Raw genomic sequence first — 23,452 nt, 5'->3', positions numbered from 1 at the left:
ATTTGTACCTTTAGGGTGTTACATCTCTGGCATCAAAGTATATCTAGATACATCTAGGTACCCCGACGCACGGCGCATAAAATCGATAAAATATTTTGTTACTGTAAATGCATACAGAGGGCAGGAAGGGAGCTCCGCCAGAGATGATTGAATTTCCGTTGTGCACCGTCAAAGCTCTTCTTATAAAGCTCGAAGCTTTATGAATGCTGAAAAAGCTTACAAAAGGCTACCGAGACCAATTTTCAAGTAAAAGTTAAGAAGTAATTTTTATTTTATGGCTTCCGTTTGTGTTTGGAGGCTTCACGAATTTCGGGTTCCATAAATAATTTGATTCTTTTAGCAACCGATCTCCCACAGCGCAAGTTGGAAGCCATTAAAGAAATGGAATTGAGTCATTTGTGTCAATTATTTTGATTGTTGCTCAATTTATAATGCGTTATAAAAGAAACATAGGCCGTTGTATTTTGAATGCGTTAACTAATTTGGTTATTATTTATAACAATTATTGTTAAAGCACGCTATTACGTCTTTAATGGGGACATTAGTTTTATTTTTTATGGGCTAGCTTCAGTTTACTACGAAGTACATTAGGTTACTTAATGTTGATCGATGTAATTTAACTAGGCGTAACATAGCGAACGAAATTCGATTCAATGTAGAGACAAACTGGTTGACAAATAGGTTCTAACAAGGTTTATATGTGTCGCCGCCTTCCCCTGTAATCCTGGAATCTCCTTATGAGGGCACGTGCCTTAGCGCCTTCAGATTCGATTTGGATCTTACAGCCATCAAAATAGAACACAATTTTAATGCTTCGCCTTTCATTTTCGCGAAGAATCCTACGCGCGAATTGAATGTGACTTACGCCTAGCCAGAACATTATGCTAAGTAGATCGTACTTTCTCGTTCAGTTATGAGTAAATAAACATTTTAATTAATTTTTAATGTATGGTCAATTACTTATTCATTTTTATGTGATACACCAACGGATTTAGTTACCTACCGAGAAAGAATTCCAGCAATAAGACCGCCTTGATGTATGTGTCTTAGGGCTGATTTTTCAATCGTCGGATAACTTTTCACTGAAGAATAAGTTTGGCACATTGACAGTTTCAGTATGGGAAATATGTCAAAATGACAAGTTTATTCTGCAGTTAAAAGATATCTGACGATTGAAAAATCAGCCCTTAATGTTTCGAATAAATAAGTTGTTTAGGATAACGTAAAGTAGAGCGAAACATTAAAGAGACTTTCATTTGAATTCTACGTCTTATCATCCGAATAACTCATAGTTCAAATATCATCTTCCCAGCAATTCCCCAGGAAATAAGTGAGTGAACTTTTTCCCTCTTAGTTTCCTCCGTTCAGGCTTTCCTTAAATTTCCTCGTTCACTCTTCCGTTGTTTCATAAGTTCACTCAGTTTTCTCGGTCTATCTCTTTCACACTAACATAACCGATTATGCAGTCCCTGTCACACGTATACGTTCAGTAATCAATTCATTAGATTCTTACTACATCCTCATTCAGTACCCGGAGCACGAATAAATATCGTTCTCGTGTGGTAGGATTGATGGTAATCATAGAGCAATGAATAGGAATCGTTTATTGATGATTTTAATCGTTTATTTCGTGTTAAAAAAAACGCCTGCTACGGTTGATTATGGAATATGATTACGAGAGTTATTAGTGCTTAGGGGCACTGAACTCTACACCTCATATTATAATGGTTGATCCTAAATTTTTGTTTCTTAATTTTATAACGTAAGCATTTACCGAAACTTAAAATTCATCGGTCTAATACGAGTATAAAAGTGCACGTTTCTAAAAATTCTAATGTCACCTTGTTGTAAGCGTGAACTTTTTATTTTGTTCCGAGCCCTCTTTGTAGGTAGGTTTGTAAATAGGTTGTTCCTGAAATTAACGTTTTCGAGCAATAAACGTCAATAAAATCCGGTTTGTTGTATGGATTGTTTTTAGAACATATTATTGTAATAGCAGCAACAGAAATATATCAATGGAATTCAAACAACACCAACCAACCGTAAGCGGTTGCAAGGTCCTTTATACTAAAATAATTCTTACGACCAAAACAGCATAAAATAAATAAAACCATATTGATGGGTGTATCTATTAGTGTATTTCATAATGCACCAAATTACAAACAAATAAAGGGAAACCTAACTTAATATAAATAAAGTAACCAATTGAAATAAATTAATTTTTGTACAAGATTAAATGCTTTACCTATTACAATAATTAGCACAATAAAATTTGTCTTTACATTTGGGCCAATCCGTTGAACCAACTCACAATTAATTTCGATTAACTACTAAAACAATATTTACAAATAAAATGGGTATTAAGTATTTAATTTATTAACATTCGTAAGTATATATTAGGGACTCGAGCGAGACACAATCCTATGCATCGCCGAATCGTCTCATATGTTGTTGAATATACAAATTGGTAGTTGACATCTTGACACCGTCAGCCAAGACACAACTTCTCGAAAAACACTTCATGTAAACATTTTATCACATATCTGCAAAATAAGTTTGCACGATTTAAAATCAAGTTTTACAACCGAGTTTCGAGTATTTCAAGGGCCCGCATACGATGTTCGGTCATGACATGAGACGCCCCGAAGACCATGTCGTAAAATAGGCCTTAGAATGCCAAATAATTAGAAAGGACGCCCACTGGCCACCTGGCGGTCCACGGTGGCCAAGGACGTGCCCAGACAAACATTTCGACAACCCAGGACTTGATTTGGATTGTCCTGGCGCCTCAGAACAAGAAGAGCCGACCCCAAATAATGGGACCTTTTCCCATTATTTGAGCTAGGGATAAGAAGAAGAGAACCGATTTTCAAGTATCATTTCAGACAACGAGTCACAGAGAGCATAAACATTTTCTATATTATGTAAATAATGAACCTAACTAAAAGTCTTCGATGTAAGAAACGAACGATCTTAAATAATATGACAGCCAACTTAAATATGTATTAAAGTTAATACTAGTGTAATTTGTGAGCAATTGCATTTAAATAAGAGATTAGAAGTCCATCCATATTACAATACTTTTATAATCGCATAGCCAAATATAAATACCTAAATGAAATGATTTCAAATCGCATAACAATTAATAATTGTGAATTAATTTTAAAAATACTTTAGGTGTTTATTACAACAAAACTGACAATTTTATACTAATCGTTTTAATAATGATTGATTATTATATCTTAAGTTCGCTTAGCGACGTGTTAACTACTTCTTAAGTAAATCTTATTATAAAACATTGTAAAATTGTATAACTAGTGAGAGAGAATAAGGCATCTTATACACTACCATTTGTTTGTGAAACAGCAGTGCTTCCTAAAGCTTTAGTTTTAAAACAACTTGACTAATTACTTACTTATTTAATTAAACACTATAAGAGACTTGACTCAGCAGAAAATACATTTGGAATAAAAGAATAACATTTGGACAATGAAAGACAAAACTAGTAACTATGAAAATAAATAAGAAATTGTAAGTCTTAATATTATTTTAACTCAAAGAAAATAAATCCTAATGAAAATTCTTTATAACTGAAATATTATGTAAATCAAACTTGACTAAAAATTCTAATTTCCCAGTTTCTCAATTATTCTCATCCGGACTGATATTAATAGTGATGTCCCCCGCGTGTCCATTCTTATCGAGTCCGTTCCTGTTGATCCTAATGATGATGGTCGGGTCTACATTGTCTTTGGGGAACTCCTTACCCTCTGAGGGCTCGCTCGGATGATCATTGGGCTTTAGCATCATTACAGGCGCGAGGTTATCCTTCCCTACTGGGATTGTGGCGAGTTGGTCTCCGTTAACGTAGTGAACCGGGTAGTGCTGCTTTAATTCACTCTTGAGTCTGAACCTCATTTCGCAAACTGTGCATCTGTGGAGAGAAGAAAAATACGTTTAGTTTTGGATTGCTTGCTGGTTAGGAACAATTTTACTAGGCATTAAAGTGACGCTATTTTCTAACTGGCCATTATTCTATATTACAAGATGCTTCTTTCCCCTGCTCAATGGACTAACGATCTCATAAAATAGCTGGCAGTGTTCTCTGAAATCTTGTCAACAATTTTAACCCCATTACATATTTATTGTCAACAAGTCCCTTACTGATATACTGAGTTTTGGCTCAAAAGTTTCATCCTGCTTGCTCAGATTACTGATACTGACTTGTATTAGGTTCTGTGAAAGACTGTTTGCTAGGATACTGATATTAGCTGATACTCCAGAAGATAGAAGAACGAGTTTCTATTAAGATGATTTTGATTTTGATACTGACTGGTATATGTTCTGGCCGACGTGCTGCCGCGTGTGCTTCACGAGGTCGTTACTCTGCGTGAAGGCGCGCTCGCAGTACGCGCACTTGTACGGCTTCTCGCCCGTGTGGATGCGCGCGTGCCGCTTCAGGTGGTCCTTGCATGTGAACCTGCAACAGGGAATTTACAGTCGCGGTGCCGGGAAATGGAATCGAATTGTTTTAACGCAATTGACATTCGTGAAAGGGACTATTGGGGAGTTAGCATTAATAATTCGATATTTTTAGATTTAGACTTATTTATTTTTAAATCTTAAAATCATGTTACTTTTCAGCTACAAAACATTTTCAGCTGCTCAAAATAACTATAATTATTTATTAGAAGTAAATTAACTACTCTACGATAGAATCCTATTGTTATACAAAATCTATAGGAGTCACGATTTTGATTGGTGGTGTCAAGTCAACTACCCTACTACACTTACCGCATATTACAAGTATCGCAACCGAAAGGTCGCAGACCCAAGTGAATGAATTTGTGCTTCTTCAAGGACGTCGGCTTCGTAAAGGAGGCACCGCACTCGTCGCACTTGTAGGGGTGGATGTTGGTGTGTGTCGTCATGTGACATGTCATTTGACCTGAAGATGACAGTAAGCATTTGTATTAATAAAGGGTGAACTTTGGGATGCAAGAAGACAGATGGTGAAAAAAAGAAAACATAAGACACTTTCTTAAAATTTTTTGTTGTTATAACTGTTGTTGCTTTATTTCTCATAAATCTGAACAAGGACTAATTGGTCATCTGAGATGAAATCGTAAATAATTATGTATTTCCTATTACTACAAAGGTTGAGATTTCATAGGAATAAAAGGAAATAAAAAAAAATCTCTCAATACAATGGCCAATCCAATTTTTTTATCATTGTCTTTTTACACTGTGTATTTTTTTATTTATTTGAAAAGGTACACCAACCAACAGTGCATTGTATACTTGCACTATTTAAAAAAATACAGCTGAGTACAAACTGAATTTATCAAGCATGTCTCAAAAATACAAAACATCAAATAAAAAATGTTTGTTAACGTACCTTTGGTAGAGAAACTCTTAGGACAGAGCTTGCAGGCGAAAGGTTTGAGGCCTGTGTGGCGCATCATGTGCTGACGTAGATTGGAGCTGTTGTGGAAACCCTTGCCACACTGGGAGCACAGGTATGGAGTCTCTCCAGTATGGATTCTAATGTGGTCTTTCAGGCTACATAACTGATTGAAAGCTGTAACAATGTTTGAAATATGTCATAAAGAGAAGCATTAAAAAAGTAATTCAAAATGAGAATGGAAAGGACCCCACACTCAAAGTTGGCACTTTTTTACTTACAATATTATTCATAATGTGCCTATAATCATCCAGTATGGGCTCCGTTATCAGTATCACGTAATGGTTTTGTACGAATAAACAGTTTTTAAAATAGTTACCTTTTCCACAAACCTGGCAATTATATGGTTTAACTGAATCATGTGACTTTAGGTGTACTTGCAACTGGTCAGCTCTTGAGTACATCTTAGGGCACTTGGAGCAGGAGTACTGTTTGACCGCACTGTGCAAGTTGATATGCCTCGTCAACAATGTCTTAGTGCTAAACTCTTTATGACATGTATCACACTTGTATACTGCAAGTGTTTTGTTATCTCTATGTTTTTTCAAATGCATCGCTAGTGACCTGCTTTTACTAAAAACTCTCTCACACTCAGGACATGGGAATTTTTCCTCACCCTCAATTTTAACCTCAACGGCAGAGTGAAGCTTCATGTGGTCCAAAAGAAGAGGCTCAGTTTCAAAAACCTCTTCACATATTTGACACCTGTTATAGTTTTTACAACATTTAGCTAGATGTTTTTTCAATGTAGACTGCTTTGGAAAAGTTTTCCCACAAAAGCCACAAGGTACAGCCGGTTTGTTGTGTGATGCCAGATGCTTCAAAAATCTTTTTTCTCTTTTGTACTCCTTGCTGCACAAATTACATTGATAATTTTTTTCACTACACGTTTTTTCTTCATATTCTTTTTCTTCAATTTCCAGTTTAGGGGCATCATTATCAACATCTACGCCTGGCACAAAATCATCATAATGTTCTGCATAATCATCTTCATTTTTAAGTTCAACTTCAAAATTCTCATGTTTTATTTCGGCTCCAAGGCGACTTTCCAGCAATTTTCTGTACTCTTTTTCAGTTTGAATGGCTTGTTTCCGAAAGTTGAACAAAAGCTGAAGAAGTCTAGCACAATCTTGACAAAGGTTTTGTGGCAGTCCATCTTCCCTTGACACCTACACAAAAGATTAATAAGTAACATAGTTACAGAGCTTATGTTTCAATTATTAAACTTAATTAACAATACTTTACCTGTAATGAAAAACACTCCGTCAACACATCAGCTAACGGTAGGTTGCACTCTTCTTCTATTTTAAAGGGTTCGTACAAATTTACAAACGCGTTATTTTCTTTCATACACGTACGGCAAGAAAAACTAGTCTCCATTATTTTAAATCTAGAATCTATATCAAAAACAAGTCTTTTATAACATTTTTTGATTCAAATACAGAAAAAAACACAACAAACACGACTCTTTTTTCGTAAAATCTGTCAAATCAAATGTCAATATTTTTGACACTTTCCGTTCCAACTCATGCATCTAATGTTCTGCTGCATAGTTTTTTTTTACTCTGAGCAACTAAACGCAAGACAAGTCGACTATTTGACAGATTTCTTTCAGATTGACAGAAAACTAAACGGAAAAACTGTGGGGATCTCCGTGTTTCTATTTTGGTTCGTTTCGTAAATCTAATATCTTCATTTAAAATATACTTACTAAAATGGAAAATTTAGTGTTTATTGGTGACTGGATTAAAGATAGAGTACTAGGTTCAGGCAGCTTTGGTGTAGTTGTGCTGTGGAAACATCAAAAAACTCAAGAACGACTTGCTATTAAAACGTGTAAATGGGGTGATGAACTCACTGAAAAACACAAAGAAAGATGGACTAAAGAAGTAGAAATGTTACAAAACTGTCAGAACCCCAACATCGTAGGAACAAAACAGTTACCTCCCGAATTCAAGGAGGGGTTAAAGCCTGTAAATCCATCAAAACTTCCAATATTGTGTATGGAGTATTGTGCTGGGGGAAATTTGAGACAATACCTAAATTTACCAGAATCTTGCAATGGCTTGAGAGAAGTCCAAGTCCGTCAAATACTCGGTGATATGAGAAGTGCACTGCAGTTTCTACATCATAATAAAATAACACATAGGGATGTTAAGCCAGAGAATATTGTTATTCATGTTTTGGATGGTCCAGGAAATATGGACAATGGATTGCAAGGTAAGAAGAAAGTTATATACAAACTTATTGATCTTGGATATGCCAAAGAAATTGACTCAAACTCAGTTTGTGCCAGCTTTGTAGGAACATTGCAGTACTTGGCGCCTGAGATTTTTTACAGTAAGACATACAGCAACTCTGTAGATTTTTGGTCTTTTGGACTTCTCGCTTTTGAGGTGATATGTGGCACACGGCCATTTTTGCCTTTTATGGCTCCAGTGCAATGGATGGCCCATGTAAAAGTCAAAACACATGACAATATTTGCATTTATGAAACTTTCCATGGTGATATTAAGTGTTCAAATGAGATGTTTCCTGAAAATTTTATAAGTAAGCCACTTAAGGCTTCTCTAGAGCAGTGGTTAAAGGTTGCCTTAGAGTGGGACCCCAAGCTAAGAGGAAGAGATGCTCCCTCAAAAGTCACATTTAACATACCCTCGGAAGAGAAAGAAACATCTAGTAATGTAGTTATATTTAATCTTTTGGAAACCATATTAAGTAAGAAGATTATGAAGGTATTTTCAGTTGCAACATTGACTCATTATGCTTATGAAATTGATGATAAAACAACAGCTTTTATGTTAAAGAAGTGGATTCAAGATGACACACACATTCCAGTGGAAGAGCAAATATTGATTTCACAGAATTATGTGATCACTGATGGTGAAGATACTGTTATGAAATATTGGGACGAAAATAGCATTTCTGTATATCTCTACAACAAACAATATTTAATTGAAGAGAAATCAGATATTATAGTGCCAGAGATTGTACAAAGGTCTTTAAAACCTTCATTACCAGTTGAGCTGATACAAAACTTCAAAAATTGTCAGTTGCTACACAGGAATGGCTTCTACTTTGTTATGTCTCAAATGGAACTGTATGATTCACTGATAAAAGGCTTATTTGTTAGAGCAGAGTCATTAAAAAATGAAAGCAAAGAACTTGTTTTGAGACATAATTTTGTTGATAAAAACATTGGAAAACTTCATGTAAAGGAAGAAACTTTAAAAAAGTTTACTACAATGGGAAAAGAACATGTGCAAAATTTAAAAGCAAATGGAGTTGGAACCAATCTATTAGGTGGATTTGAAAAGTTATTTAAAGAAGCAGATGAACTGAGTGATGATATCAGTAAATTACAAAATGCTTGGTCTCAACTGACTGTCAGGCTCGAATCAGCAGCTAGACGTAGAATAGAAGGACTATCTACAGATCTTAATAATTTTATTTCAAAATTTAATTATCAAGCACTTTTTACCAAAGGACAAACAGTGTATGTATCCTATAAGAAAATTGAAAATTATAATGATAGTAAAGGAAGAGATAAAATTAGTGATGTCATACAACTCATTAAAGATTGCTTCAAACTAAGGAATAAAATTTTGATGGAAATTAGAAATCAAAGATTCTACTGCAGCATTAAAGATCTGAGTATTGAATTATCTAAAATTTCGGAAATTATTACAAATGCATCAAATTTTTCTGAAACATTAGACAGTCACTCAAATTCCCTCACTGATAAACTATCCAACTGTATGTGGTCAACCATAAGTCTCTTGAGCAGTGATGCTCACAATTTAGTAGATCTTCCTTACAGTGTAGTCTCGATTCAAAAAAGTAACTTTAAAATTGGAGAACCAGTATCTACACACTGTATGAAAATGGTCCAAAGCACAAATAGAGTTGAAGAAGATGAGAATCTTAAGTCTCTCATTGAAGAAAGTTTAACATTGAGACAAAATCACATTAAGCTCACTGAAAAGTTTAAGACATCCAAAAATTATTTACACAATAAAGCAAAATTGGACTTCAGTTTTTTGGCTGAAGATTAAATTATTTGGATATGTATCTGTTGATAAAAGTAGCTGTTACTCATAACGACATTACTTATCATAATATTGTGTTGTGCTTTCTTAGTAATGTACTTAATGTTTAAATGTGCCTTACTTTAAGTAACTATAATTTTTACTAAAACATAATTGTAGGAGAAGATGTTACTTTAATATGATTACTGTTGCTCTAAATAATGTGCAATAAATTGTATTATTGTAGGCACTAATATATTTTTTAAATCTACATAATAAATACAAATACATAATATATTCTAGTCTTAGGTAATGTTATTTTGCTATAAGGATTTTAATAATATTTTTGGTGCTATGAGAATTTATATGAAAGTTTTGCATTGTTTTCAATATGTACTTTTGTGTGTCACTATTATTTTAAATGTTGAGATTATCAATAAAACATAATGTTAAAAATAAATTTTATTATTTAAATTATAACTTTATTCTTATTCATACTACATTAAAGGTATTAAAAGTAAATCTGAAATAGGCAAAGACTGAACATTCTATTTATCGTAGCAATTACCAGTAAATTCTTCTAACCAAATTATAAATTGGTTGTATATTTTTTGCAATTTCTTTATATCTGCTGGTGTTTGAAGATACTCATCAGGAGCGAATCTTGGCTCTGGACTCCCACTGACATGCAACCAAATCGCAAATATTGCGTCATCTATAGTGGCAGTCGTCCGACGACATAGGCGCGCTGACGTTACGCACGTGGCCACTAATGACTCCATGCTGCCTATCGACACTCCTCTAGTCCTTTCTTTACGAGCAGCTAAAAAGTAATTCCTCAACAACGATTCCGTCGCGCCATCCAAGGAAACTTGTATCCCAGACACAAGGTCGACGTACAACGCAACATCCTTTATTGCTTGCACCTCTTCAAAAGTAACTTTTATCGGTTCCACAGAACGTTGCAATTGAAACTCGACAATTTCATCTTGATATTCACCGTAGTCGCCGCGGCAGACTGTAGCAAACACGCTAGCAACATTGTAAAGGCTTATTTTTTTAAAGTCCATCCCTTGGGCCCATACTGCTGTTCGAAGTTTAGTTCTACCGGACTCGTGTGAGATTTCTCCACTTTCTATTGCTGAAAGAATTGCAGACGTCAACTTTTGATTGTAGGTGTGCAGAGGTAAAGGCATAAAACATACTCCACCAGAAGACCCAAGAAGTGCAGTAGACACAGTAGAATTACTTGATCCCAACGCTATTGATGTATCGGCTAGCTTCGCACCTTCTTCCATTAGTGTTCCTACGATGCTGGTATCCAGACCCGCCGCCAAGACATGAATGATGCTTGAACCGGTCACCATGTTGGCCTTCACACTCGTCAAACTCATCAGAAGACTTATTTTAAGATGCATAAAGCAGTTCAGTGGACATACATTTACGCCTATTGAAGATGCTAGGCAGTATATAAACTTCCAAGGTATGCCGTCGCAAATGTTGTATAACTCGCTGATGTCTGCTGGGACAGCCGATGTCATAGGGGCTGGTAAGGCCACGACTTCTTCCAAAGACCATACATCCATTGTCTTCTTCAAAACTGTGGCGGTGATGCTGAAAACTGATCCGAGCTTCAGCTTGATAATCAAATCGTCGACTATTTTGAACTTTCTTATCAGCAATTCTTGTTTTACTTTAAACATTGCGATAACTTGCTCTCCGCATCTTCTCAGTCCACTGTTTTCAAAGAGAACGCTTCTACAAATGTAACATTTCGGTGGTGTTTTTGGTATATAGGGCACGATAACTTCATTGCCGTCACACTGCTCTGGGCAAGACCAAACTGTGTGATAAACAGAGGGCATAGGTTTTGAGATGTCTAAAAGCAGCCCTTGAAACTGGACAAGACCAGGGTATGATCGTGGATTTAATCCAACTAATAATCGTGGTAAAGCCCTTAATCTTACATTTACAGCTACTTGTGTAACTTGGACATCGCTTAACAAATCATGTCCTATTGATTTTAAACATGCATACAGTATTTTGTTGCAGGAACGTTGAAACTTTATAGGTTCATCCAATAATAACTTTCCAACGCACGGGGAATGGTTCAGTAAATCCATTACATCTATTTCTAAAATATATCTCAACGGGGGACACTTGCATACTGTTTCCACGGTAAGTTGTTTTAAAAATTCTTCGCTGCGATCTCCCATGTCAAATAAAAAACGCCTTTTATCCAGGTAGAGCAAAAGCTCGGCTTGCAATTCCATTGCGAATTTCCCAACAACGAGGCTTGATAACGTTTAATTTTATTAATATTTCTGCCTAAAGTTTGAAAGTTCAAAGTTTTCAAAGATTCAAATGATTTCTTTTTTTTTTAATACGCGCCAAATTATACTTACCTATGGTTTTTTATTAAATGCTAAAAAAAGCAAAGGCGTTTGCTAGTACAGTTTATCAGTTTTCTTGTGAATTTTGTTTTAAATTCTCAGCCGGCTTTATCGTTACTTATTCAGTCAGTAGTTTAATCGTGATACTATATTTTTTATTTTACCTAACAATTATTACGAAATTGATGAATATTAATTTATCTCAGTCTGAAAATTTTAGATTTTTCTCAATACTTACGCAGGCAATAAGCAGGTAGGTTCTAACAACTGAAACTACTCTTATTTTGGCAAGAGTTCTCTTGTAGACTTCTTATTTATTACGAATGTTATGAACCTCTTCCTAATTCCATTATAATGACCATTATTGTTGTGACATTATTAGGCGCCTACACGGTAAACTTTTGCCCACGCGTTGTTCAAGCCCAAGCAAGGTCGGTAAACAATTAGCCATCGGCAATATAGGTGTGACAACGGAAACGCCGAATCGAGCCAAGTGATTCGGACTTTAAATCTTCTTAAAAGCAAGCAACTATACCTACTTGCATAAAATAAGGTTTACTGCTCGCTTGTTCATTCATTGTGACCGGGTACACTTAGCTACAAAAGTTTTCTGAAATTGTAGTTGGAAAAGGTCTAAAATATTTTGGCTCTCGACTTTTTATTCACGAATTAATTTTATTGGGTCCTAAACATTAGCGGTTAATAAATCACAGAATAATAATAAGAAGTACTGTTAAAAACGAAACTTGGTTTTGCTGTCGCTCATGAAGAGCTTTAAAAGCACTGCTGTCATTAACGTAAAAGGGGAATTTACTTCGTGATGTGAAAGTGTTTATACTGTGTTTATACAAAGAAAAATATACGGGGTGTTAGGTAAATGGGTATATGAGCCGACACTAGCCCATGTTAACATGGTCATATAAATGGTATGGTGAAGTCAGAAAATTGATATCTTCATTTTAATTATTTTAATTTTCATACAAATCTGATTTTATAAAATTTATTTTGTATGAAAATTAAAAAAATTAAAATGATGATATCAAATTTCTGACTTCACCATACCATTTATATGACCATGTTAACATGGGCTAGTGTCGGCTCATATACCCATATACCTAACACCCTGTATAATCAGTGTCAGATTGAAATGCGACTTGCAACTTTTCTCTTAAATTCGCGGACAATATTTTTAATGTGCTAGCAATATTTTTGGTGCCCCCCAAGACGTTGATGCTTTAAGGCTTAGAGCCTAAGCAATTTTGGGTAGGTAATCCGCCAGTGACAAAAATCCGAAATCAAGTAGGTACCTATCTACATTATGGTGACTAATCGTTCGATTGACGGTAAGTAAAGGAATAAGCGTTTTGATAGCGAATGTACATGAACGGAGCGGGGCAAGTGGGCGGAGTGAGCGTATTTTTCAAGCGGAATTCGGGCGCGGGCGGCAACGTCGCGTGGGGCGGCCGCGCGCTCCGCACTCCATGCCCGAGCACGACAAGTACCAGCTGCGTCCGCGCGCCGCGAGGGCCCGCGAGCCGCGCGCGCGCCGCACGCCGCAGCCGCTCAGCAAGTACCGCAGGAAGACCGCCAACGCGCGCGAGCGCAGCCGCATGCGCGAGATCAACCGCGCCTTCGAGACGCTGCGCCGCGCCGTGCCCGCCGCCGCCATCACCGGCAACCCCGTCCCCTGCGAGAAACTCACCAAAATAACCACGCTCCGCCTCGCCATGCGCTACATATCGGCCCTCTCCGCCGCCCTCCGGGACTCCGAGACCGAGCCGCGGCCCGAGCGCTGGCCCTCGCCCTTCTGCTCGGACCTGTCCGAGTTCTCGACGGAGCTGGAGCAGGAGACCACGTCGGAGTTCGCGGAGGACTCGCTGTCGCCCTTCGACTCGTTCTTCGCGGAGTTCGACTGCGAGTACATCGACAGGACATTTGCGTGACAGTGAAGTGATATTGTGTGTTCAGCTCACGGGACTGATGTTTTATCAAATTAGGTATTTGTAATTCACTCTGCCATATTACAAATATTAACTATTATTTTACTTTTATGAAAGATGTATTTTTGAGATTTATTTATTTTTATAATAAAAGTTGTTATTGTTACTGTAATTTCTAATTTTAAACATATTTTTTGTGTTCTCTGTCGTGATCTTATTCTGTGCTAAAAGAACCAAAACTAGCTCGAGTCACTTCGCATTTTCTGCGACTTCGTTTGGCTTCTTTGTGCTTATCAATTAAAAATAATTATTAAAAGCGTTAATATAAATTGTTATGGTTTAACTCTGGGTAGAAACCTTCCTACTTAACTACAATTTAACATAATTATATAAAAAAAGTATGTTGACTTACAGGGTAGAATTCTTTCAGGCAGGATTACTTACCTGCTTTACCTAGGACTTACTATTTCAACTAAGAGGGTTTATTCTAACTAAATGGCGCGATGTTACTTTATGCCTCTATAACTGGTATTAGGACTCTACATTATGCAGCAAAATAAACTGTATATGTAGAAAAATAAGAGAGGAATAATATTAATTTGTAGAATGTCGACATGCCTGCCTGAAATTGATAAGAAATTAGTATTGACTCTACTCACTGGTTAATGCATGTATTTATCATTAAAAGTACATTAGTATATAAAAGGTGGATAACTACCTACTTGTAAAACCGAGTTCTAGTAGAGTAATGATTTATATCTCTACATAATATCTAAGTAAGCTAGGATTTCTGACACTAGAGGCGCACATAAACGACCTAAAGAACAAAACTTACATTTTAATTCTAATACTGCGTTACAGAAAGAAACAGCTCAGGAAACTGGGTCATCGTCAGGAACAGGACATTCGTCTACATGCCAAACTGCGTAGAATAATAAAGGAAATGACCAAAATTCATTGCCCAATGCTCCCGTACCCAAGTTGCCCAATGATGCGGAATGATCACTTATGTAAATCATCGCCTCCGGAAGCGTGGGCAACAAAGTCCCATTTCGCGACGATCCCAAAGAGAATAGAACCTTGTGTCAGCAAGCCGACAGCTCCGCCTATGTACCCACGCGGATCGATCTCTCTCATTGTTCTAAAGGCAAGTTGTTATTGGATAAACGTTTTAGTTTTTTGTTAAGGTCCATGACAAATTTAGTTCTTTTTTTCTGATGATTACTCGGGATTCGGGAAATTTTCTATCTACTTACCCTTCCTTTCAAGTTAGCTAACCTGCCAAAGATGTGTAGGTACGATAATGTAACTATTATACATAACAAACTAGTTTAGAGACACTTAACTCTTACGTGCCAATCAATTCGTAAAACACATTAAAACCCAAAAAATATAAAAACATTCATTTAGTGTCACCTGTATGCCTTGCTAATGTAGGTACTTGCATGAAAATTAAGATGCGAAAACAAACAGACGACTGTATAGTTATGCCATGTACGTCCCAAAGTTGTGTGAAAAAAAGAAAGCTCTGGTAATTGCACTGATTGATTGATGAGATTCGCGTAGAACAATCTCATGCTGGTAATTCGCTGAACTCAAGAGCGGAGACACCCACGTCCAAAGTTAATAGTCGAAATCATCAAATTGGTAATGCTCGACTACGAGTGAGGCGACTACATAAGTGCAGTCGATGTGGCACATCTTAGATTAAAGATGTTTGATAAAATGCAATGAAGCTCTGCCATGCTGCCCGTTGGCTAGGTCATTCAGATGATGTTCTAGGCGTAAATTTCGGAGCCTTCTACAGATCTTACATCTTTAGAAAGATTACCAAACAGCTAGGATACTTTTAATTGATGATACTTTAACATAAAGTCGTACGACACTATTTAGTAAAACACTAACCCCCTTACTAATAAAACTTACACGCTCGTTGAACAATGTTTTAAAGTGACGTTTAGTATGGAAATTTCATTTTAAAACAGTGTTCAACAACTGTGTAACTTTTTATTAGTAAGGGGGTAAGTAGGTACGAATTATTTTTTTAATTTTTACCTAACTAAAACAATTTACCTAACTTCTTTCACTGTAGAGCTTAAGTAGGTAAAAAATACTATATTTATAAGGGTAGTATTTAAACGAGTGACTGTAAATTCATGTTGTAAGTGTCAAAAATAATTAATGTGGGCTAAAGAATTACTAAGTGAGCGACTGAGTGCGAGTGACGAAAAATCAAAAGAACAGCAACTTACAAAAAAAAAGTTGAGTTCCTTAAAATACAAAATGAGAAGCTTCATAATAATTGAGCGACCTAATATTTGATTGAGTGTCAACGTTAGGTCCTGCATTTTTTTCAATATTTGGCAAATGCTTTTTTTATACTGAGCGGTATTTTTAACTTTAATGAAGTGTTTCGAATGCAAAAACTACTTTGAAAAATACTATTATGAGCAGCGTATTATGAGTCCACATTTAAATAAAAAATGATCTTATGAAATAAATATTTGACGGAACACTATTCTAGTAGCGAAAAAAATAAATCATTAAAATTTAAGGGTAGGTAATCAAATGAAACAATGTATTACGAAAAATGAAATAAATTTGTATTTTCTAAAATCGAATCAACAAAAAAAAACAAAATTAAAAAAAAATTAGTCGCTTCTGTCAACCCAAAAAAAAGTAATCTTATTAATAAGGTTCATTGATTGGTACCTATGAGGATTGAGGAGCTCTACCCACTCATCGTCACTGTATGATAAGTGCTGGCTTGGACTTAGCGGGCCGGCCTCGTTTTCTTTTTTGTCCAATAGGTATCAGTTTTGCTTCCAGTGGCGGTGTTGTTGGTTTGAGCCGAATTGCTAGACCCAAAACGTGTTTGCATACATATTTTGTTAAAAATTCGGGACAGTCGCACAGTGGTCCCGATTTAATAAAACATGGACATTGATGCTAGAGGCACGAAAATTTTTTTGATGGTTACTGCTATGATAACTAATAAGGCAAAAAAATATTACAATCCTACGACGTCTATTTCGTAGTAAAAAAAAATAAATACATATTTTTTGTATGGAAGAAATTACGTTTCTGTCAATTTTTCGAAATTCTTTAACGATGTCAAGATGCCGATCACACATGTTATAAAACAAGTGATTCTGAGTATTTCATGCGAAGATACTTGTCACTTATCTCTGCGTACTTTTGAGTTATCGAGGGTTGAAAAATCGATTTTTTTATATTAAATATTTCCACCAAAAATTGCCAGAATTACAATATGGTGTATAAGGGACACCTTTGATGACACATAACAACGACTCGCACTCGCGCGCGCTCGTATACATCAACTTTTCCTAAAATAAAAAAAAAATTAGTGAAGTAGGCTTAATACAACGTTGTATGTATAGGTCCGCTGGCCGTCAAAAAGTAGCTTATACGAGAGGTTGCCCAATTTACAATATGTCCATCATTGATAACTCACACAAATATCAAGGATAACAAGTTTTTTTTGTTTCCAGAAGCTCTTGATAGGATGGAAGCCCTTAAATACTCTCTGAAGCGAGAATGAATCTCAAATTGCGATATTGCCATTTTGACAAATTACATGATGTAACTAGCGCTAACGTTTGTAAATCTTCAGGTAGACACAGTTTTAAGTTAAAAGATTGTCTACTATTTCACACTGTTCTTCGTCTTTATTTATCTATTTATTTATTTATTTATTTATTTATTATTCATCATTGAGCAATTACATATTTGATCCAAATAGCGTCCTAAATCCTCTAAATTTCAGTTTAGCACATAAAGCGTAAACTAATTCCTCCTCAGAATGATCTAAAAGTGTTAGAGAGCGCCTCTTCTTCTGCAGAAGAAGAATTTTGCATAAATCTTCAAAAGGTTTTTTATTTATACTAAAAGTCGATGGTTGCACATCTACTTCCGCAGTCTCATCAACTGGAGCGTCTTCCTCAGTATTAACGTTGTCTATGCGTTGTGTTAACTCGGTAAAAAACATTGTTTAAATCTATATTTTTACAATTCGGCCAGACAATTTCAGAGTCTAGCCAATGCGAATTCTGGTGCAAAAATGTCTTTTGGGCTCTGCTGGAAGCAGACCATATCTTCTTTGATATATTTCTTGTAAAATTACGACTTAATGATTTGATAATTACTCAAATCTTCGGAAGAAAATTCAATGCCAATACGTTCGTCATTTTAGTCTGAAATGGTCTGGCCGAAATGTAAAAATATAGATTTAAAAAAATTTTTTTACCGAGTTAACACAACGCATAGACAACGTTAACACCGAGGAAGACGCTCCAGTTGATGAGACTGCGGAAGTAGATGTGCAACCATCGACTTCTGGTATAAATAAAAAACCTTTTGAAGATTTATGCAAAATTCTTCTTCTGCAGAAGAAGAGGCGCTCTCTAACACTTTTAGATCATTCTGAGGAGGAATTAGTTTACGCTTTATGTGCTAAACTGAAAGAGTCTAACAAAACGAAATTAGCGACTACCTATAATCAAAGAACTGTTCCAAAACGAAAAACAGTGTGAAATAGTAGACAATCTTTTAACTTAAAACTGTGTCTACCTGAAGATAAACGTTAGCGCTAGTTACATCATGTAATTTGTCAAAATGGCAATATCGCAATTTGAGATTCATTCTCATTTCAAAGAGTATTTATGAGCTTCCATCCTATCAAAAGCTTCTGGAAACAAAAAAAACTTGTTATCCTTCAGAGAGAGATGATATTTGTGTGAGTTATCAATGATGGACATATTGTAAATTGGGCAACCTCTCGTATAAGCTACTTTTTGACGGCCAGCGGACCTATACATACAACGTTGTATTAAATATTTCCCTTAATTTTTTATTTTATTTTATTAAAAGCTGATGCATACGAGCGCGCGCGAGTGCGAGTCGTTGTTATGTGTCATCAAAGGTGTCCCTTATACACCATATTCTAATTTTGGCAATTATTCGTGGAAATATTTAATATAAAAAAATCGATTTTTCAACCCTCGATAACTCAAAAGTACGCAGAGATAAGTGAGAAGTATCTTCGCATGAAATACTCAGAATCACTTGTTTTATAACATGTGTGATCGGCATCTTGACATCGTTTAAGAATTTCGAAAAAATTACAGAAACGTAATTTCTTCCATACAAAAAATATGTATTTATTTTTTTTTACTACGAAATAGACGTCGTAGGATTGTAATATTTTTTTGCCTTATTAGTTATCATAGCAGTAACCATCAAAAAAAATTTCGTGCTTCTAGCATCAATGTCCATGTTTTATTAAATCGGGACCACCGTGAGTCGCCCCGCCCCCATTCGAATTCGCGTGCTGTAACAATCTGTAGTTTTCATTAACCCATTTAGACCTACCGTACCCTATGTGGTACAGTATCTTTTTGAAAATATTTTGAAATACCAAACTGTCGTTAAGTTTTAAAAATGATGGTGACAGTAAGCTTAAAGTGATTATTTTACATAAAAATATTTAAAAATATGTTTTAACAAGTGGTTTTGGAAATATTTACGAAACCTCTCGACAGAAAATAAAAAAAATATTTACAATGTATTCAAGAAGGTGTATTTCTTATTATTTATGGTAAATTATATTATTTATCAATTTTATTTAAAAAATAGAGTACAATATATATCATGATTACTAATAAAATATTATTGAGATTATTTTTGTATGGTTTATTCCAGTCTAAAATAGGTGTACCGTATAAGGTACAGTAGGTCTATGCATGAGCAAATCATGCGAGAAAACAGAATTTATTTTTTATTATTATTGTTTGTTTTAGGCTATTGATGCTTCACTATATTGCCAAAACTCATGAAAAATTTGGTAAATTCAGCAAACAGAAAACAATTTTGGTATTTTTCTACTGCTGTCTTGTCTGATGACCGCTAATGATGATCAGACTGACGAAGATTCAGGCGATAAAGATAGTTTCAATGTAAATAATTACCCTCAGAGTTTTCTTCGATGGATTTGCTGAATTTCCATCGTCGTGTTGCTTAATGCGATTACAAATAGCACCAAACGTAACAAGTCAGAAGAAGCCAGGTCTTCTTCAGCTATCCTCACTAACTTCGGAGATAGTAGGAAAAAAGAACCAAACGTGGTTAGTATCACAGAAAACGTGTTACAAGATATGCCAAGTATGATACTGGTGATTATGTGATTTTATTTTTAATTTATATCATACAAAAATCAATAAAAACTGTTTGAACGACGAGTATGTTTTGCATGCTTATAGACCTACTGTACCCTATATGGTACGGGCTCCCCACGGCCCCCTATTTATGGATTATTTTTTAAAATATTTTTTTCATGATTTTTATGCTTCCCTTTGAAAGTTTTTGCTGAAAAATAAAATTTTATTTACAAAAATAATTATCGGTCTAAATGGGTTAATAAAGCGTATCAAAATAAAAAACATGAGACCTCAAATATAATATCAGTAACCAATAATCATTAATAAAGCAGCTCACAAAACTTTGCTTACAATTAACTTTTTTGTAGTTCGTTCAGTAAAACCTCAATTAGAAAAATCTAATGTATCTTCATATTAAAGTTGCCCTCTCTGTATTTCTAGTCGCTCACTTAGTAATTTAGTCGCCCGGATAGTATTTTTATGTCTGAAATGTAATAATCAAAACCCACATTTTGTAAGCTCGTTCTGGATTTTATTATTGATCAATATTCGTCGTTAGTTTGGTAAATTTTTCGCTTACTCAAATTCATACCGCTCAAGGTATTAAAACAGTATGCCATCATCAGTCGCAAAGTTTTTTTTTAGTCGCTCGTTTTATAATTCCCCTATTTATAACTCGATGCTTCAGCAGTATACCTACGAAGCAAAGTCGCTGCAATCCAAACAGTTTTTTATGCTTGTGTTGATCGATGTAACTCAGAACCCGATCTTGCCATTGCCCTAATCAACCGAACATCTTTCCCATCCCAAGAATGCCATCCAGGATAATTTGTGCGTCTTCAATAAGCTTTTGATTACTCCTATTTCAACATATTAAGTAGACTTTCCTTTAAAGGCGATCGCACATTCTCAATTTAGCAATGGGAATAGTTTAATCAATCCGCCATTTACTAACACTTTGATGGACAGCATTATGCCACTATCAACGCAACCGAAAATCAAAATGATATGTGGGTAAGCCGATGTCGCATCTGGAACGTATGTCATGTCATTTAATAACATAACTCAGTGGACTGTCATTCGTTCCGTATTTGGTGGGAAAGCAATCCGCTTAAACCAAAACGGGCAAGAGTTGGGATACTGCTCGTTGGTTCTTTATAGCATTACACGTCCATTGCATAAGTTTGCATTTTTAGCCTAACATAGTATGTAAGTAGATGCCAACGCAATACAAGTCCCAACTTCGGTGCTTGATTTAAGCTCAATCATTGGATTAGGTGAGGTACCCAGATAAGGACATGTTATTGTAATTTTATTAGAATCGTTTGCGAAGTTTAGGTTATAACTTAGTTAATAATAATATAGTCATTTTATATCTAGATTGTCAATCAAATTCTACTGATATAGTTACCGGTCTTATCAATGAATAAGATGTACCTAAGTAAGGTGTTTAGGAACGATTTACGTAAGTATCGTAAAATTGCAGACTTGTTTATAATAGCAACTATAAATCTAACAGGAAAATTATTTAATACGTCAAAATTAACAAGAAAACAACACAATTAACCTGAATTAATATTGGAAGAATACACAAAATTACTCATGGTAACATGAGTTGAGAGTTGTAAAGGGGTCAAAGTTAAAACGGGTCCTACCTCACAGCATAATGCAGTTTATTTTTATAACTATATTAATATAAAAGCAATACTATAGCGAGAAAATGAGTAAGACATCAAAGGCGTAGCCCAAGTAACATTTTACTCCATTTAAGAGTTCAATAGTCGTTCACATGTACTCCACAAGCTGTGTATGTCAGCTGTATACGAGCTGTATAGCTTGCTATAATGCTTTTATAGAACCAGTTTGGGCACAAATTAGACAGCTTTAAGTTCACTATGGCTGTACATTAGCAGTATAATAGCATTACAATAGCAGTTTAAGTAGTAACATCGTACTTAAGGCTGACTTACGGCACTATATGGGACGCAGTGTGAACCATACAACGTACGTGAGGACAATAAAGAGTAACAAGTGGCTAAATGCACAGCTTTCAAAGTTATAAAGTCCGACAAAAGTACTCCAATGCTACCTAAAGTTCACGTGTGTCTTAAATTATTTCCACATTTTAATATTAGTTTGGTATTTGTACGTGAGTGCCAAGAGGGAAACAACTCGGGCGGATAATCATTTATGCAAATAATAACACGGGTTTTAAATACTTAATAATGTTAATGCCATTGGGAATGCAACTTTATCGTGAAATGTATACATATTTACAGCTAAAATATTTACGCGCCTCTGTCATCATCATCATCAGCCCTTTACAGTCCACTGCTGGACTATGAGCCTCCTTCACTATAGTGGAGGGTTTTGCCATAATCTCCACGCTAGGCAGGCGGGTTGGAGATCGCAGTTTAAAAGATTGATGTTTTTCAGAGAGCGCTGCTGCCCATTCTCTGTTTGATGTGTAGTCCCTAAGTCGCCTCTTACGACACCCGCGGGAAGAGTAGGGGTTGGTGACAAATGTATTCTACTCTGCCGTCACCACACGCGCCTCTGTAAAAACGCGATATTCATTTTAAAATATTTAAAACTGGCTGAGAGGAAATCTACAATTTTCAGTTTTTGATATTGGATTGGCATTATAATTATATTACGGTAATTAATTATAACATGAAACCAAAACTCAATCGCTCTATCTGCGAATTTTGTGATAAATCTGCATTAATTTTGGAGATTTATTTGGTAAATATTTTAGGTTATGTAGAACAAAATGGTGGAAATGAAATACGGCTATGTGAACTGTTATAACTCCAATTTAATGCGGTGAGCGTATATTAGGTTCACATGTGTTCTGTTAGAATGCTGTTATCTATATGAAGTTCCACATTTGTACCACTACAGCGCTAATGTCTATAAATTTATTCTAATGTGAACTTATGTACCTACAGCTTTAAGGTGTACCTAGTTCAGGTCAATTGTGTATCTTTAATTCTTTCAAATACTGAAATTTTAGAGATCCGCAATAAAAATTATTAATGTCCGTTAAATCGCCTAGCCCAGGTAGACTAATAGTCAAGTATGAATACCTAAAGCATCAGACGGTAGTGTTCCCGGTTTAAATTCGTTTATTATGCTTGATAATTTATTCAAAGCGGAATGAGGAATACGATTTTCAATAGCCCATGTTCTTATTTTTTTTTTGCGAAAGGTTAAATAATTGTCCAAATCAAAATGGTATTCACTATCACAAGAACTGCAATCATCACACTCTGATATCTGGTATATTTTGAAGGGAAATTTCAGGTTCAGGCATAATATTTTCCTCTGCATCATGTACAGAACCACCATGAACAACTAAAAACAGGCTTGGGGAAATGTGTAATAGAATATCACATTCACATTCGTGTTCAGCTTAAAGCAAATAAGAGTAGTACTTGTGGACAAATAA

The 23,452-nt window shown here is 35.5% G+C and overlaps 3 protein-coding genes across 3 annotated transcripts; 2 read left to right on the top strand and 1 right to left on the bottom strand.

The window, feature by feature from the left end:
• Positions 1-3,562: 3,562 nt before the first annotated feature.
• On the bottom strand, positions 3,563-6,940 carry LOC135077876 (zinc finger protein ZFP2-like). Its single transcript, XM_063972416.1, has 6 exons — positions 6,710-6,940; positions 5,784-6,633; positions 5,399-5,581; positions 4,795-4,948; positions 4,334-4,480; positions 3,563-3,934 (listed from the first exon to the last, which is right to left on the bottom strand). The coding sequence occupies exons 1-6, from the start codon at positions 6,842-6,844 to the stop codon at positions 3,643-3,645; spliced, it is 1,761 nt and encodes a 586-aa protein (XP_063828486.1). The 5' UTR covers positions 6,845-6,940; the 3' UTR covers positions 3,563-3,642.
• A 176-nt stretch (positions 6,941-7,116) lies between these two features.
• On the top strand, positions 7,117-9,905 carry LOC135078156 (inhibitor of nuclear factor kappa-B kinase subunit alpha). Its single transcript, XM_063972739.1, has one exon. The coding sequence runs from the start codon at positions 7,180-7,182 to the stop codon at positions 9,517-9,519; it is 2,340 nt and encodes a 779-aa protein (XP_063828809.1). The 5' UTR covers positions 7,117-7,179; the 3' UTR covers positions 9,520-9,905.
• A 3,575-nt stretch (positions 9,906-13,480) lies between these two features.
• LOC135077875 (helix-loop-helix protein delilah) lies at positions 13,481-14,154 on the top strand. Its single transcript, XM_063972415.1, has one exon. The coding sequence runs from the start codon at positions 13,496-13,498 to the stop codon at positions 13,826-13,828; it is 333 nt and encodes a 110-aa protein (XP_063828485.1). The 5' UTR covers positions 13,481-13,495; the 3' UTR covers positions 13,829-14,154.
• The last annotated feature ends 9,298 nt before the right edge of the window (positions 14,155-23,452 follow it).

Source organism: Ostrinia nubilalis, chromosome 14, assembly GCF_963855985.1.
Source record: "Ostrinia nubilalis chromosome 14, ilOstNubi1.1, whole genome shotgun sequence".
NCBI lineage: Eukaryota > Metazoa > Arthropoda > Insecta > Lepidoptera > Crambidae > Ostrinia > Ostrinia nubilalis.
The sequence above is the reverse complement of the archived record's forward strand: the minus strand, read 5'-3'. Positions and strand labels throughout refer to the sequence as shown.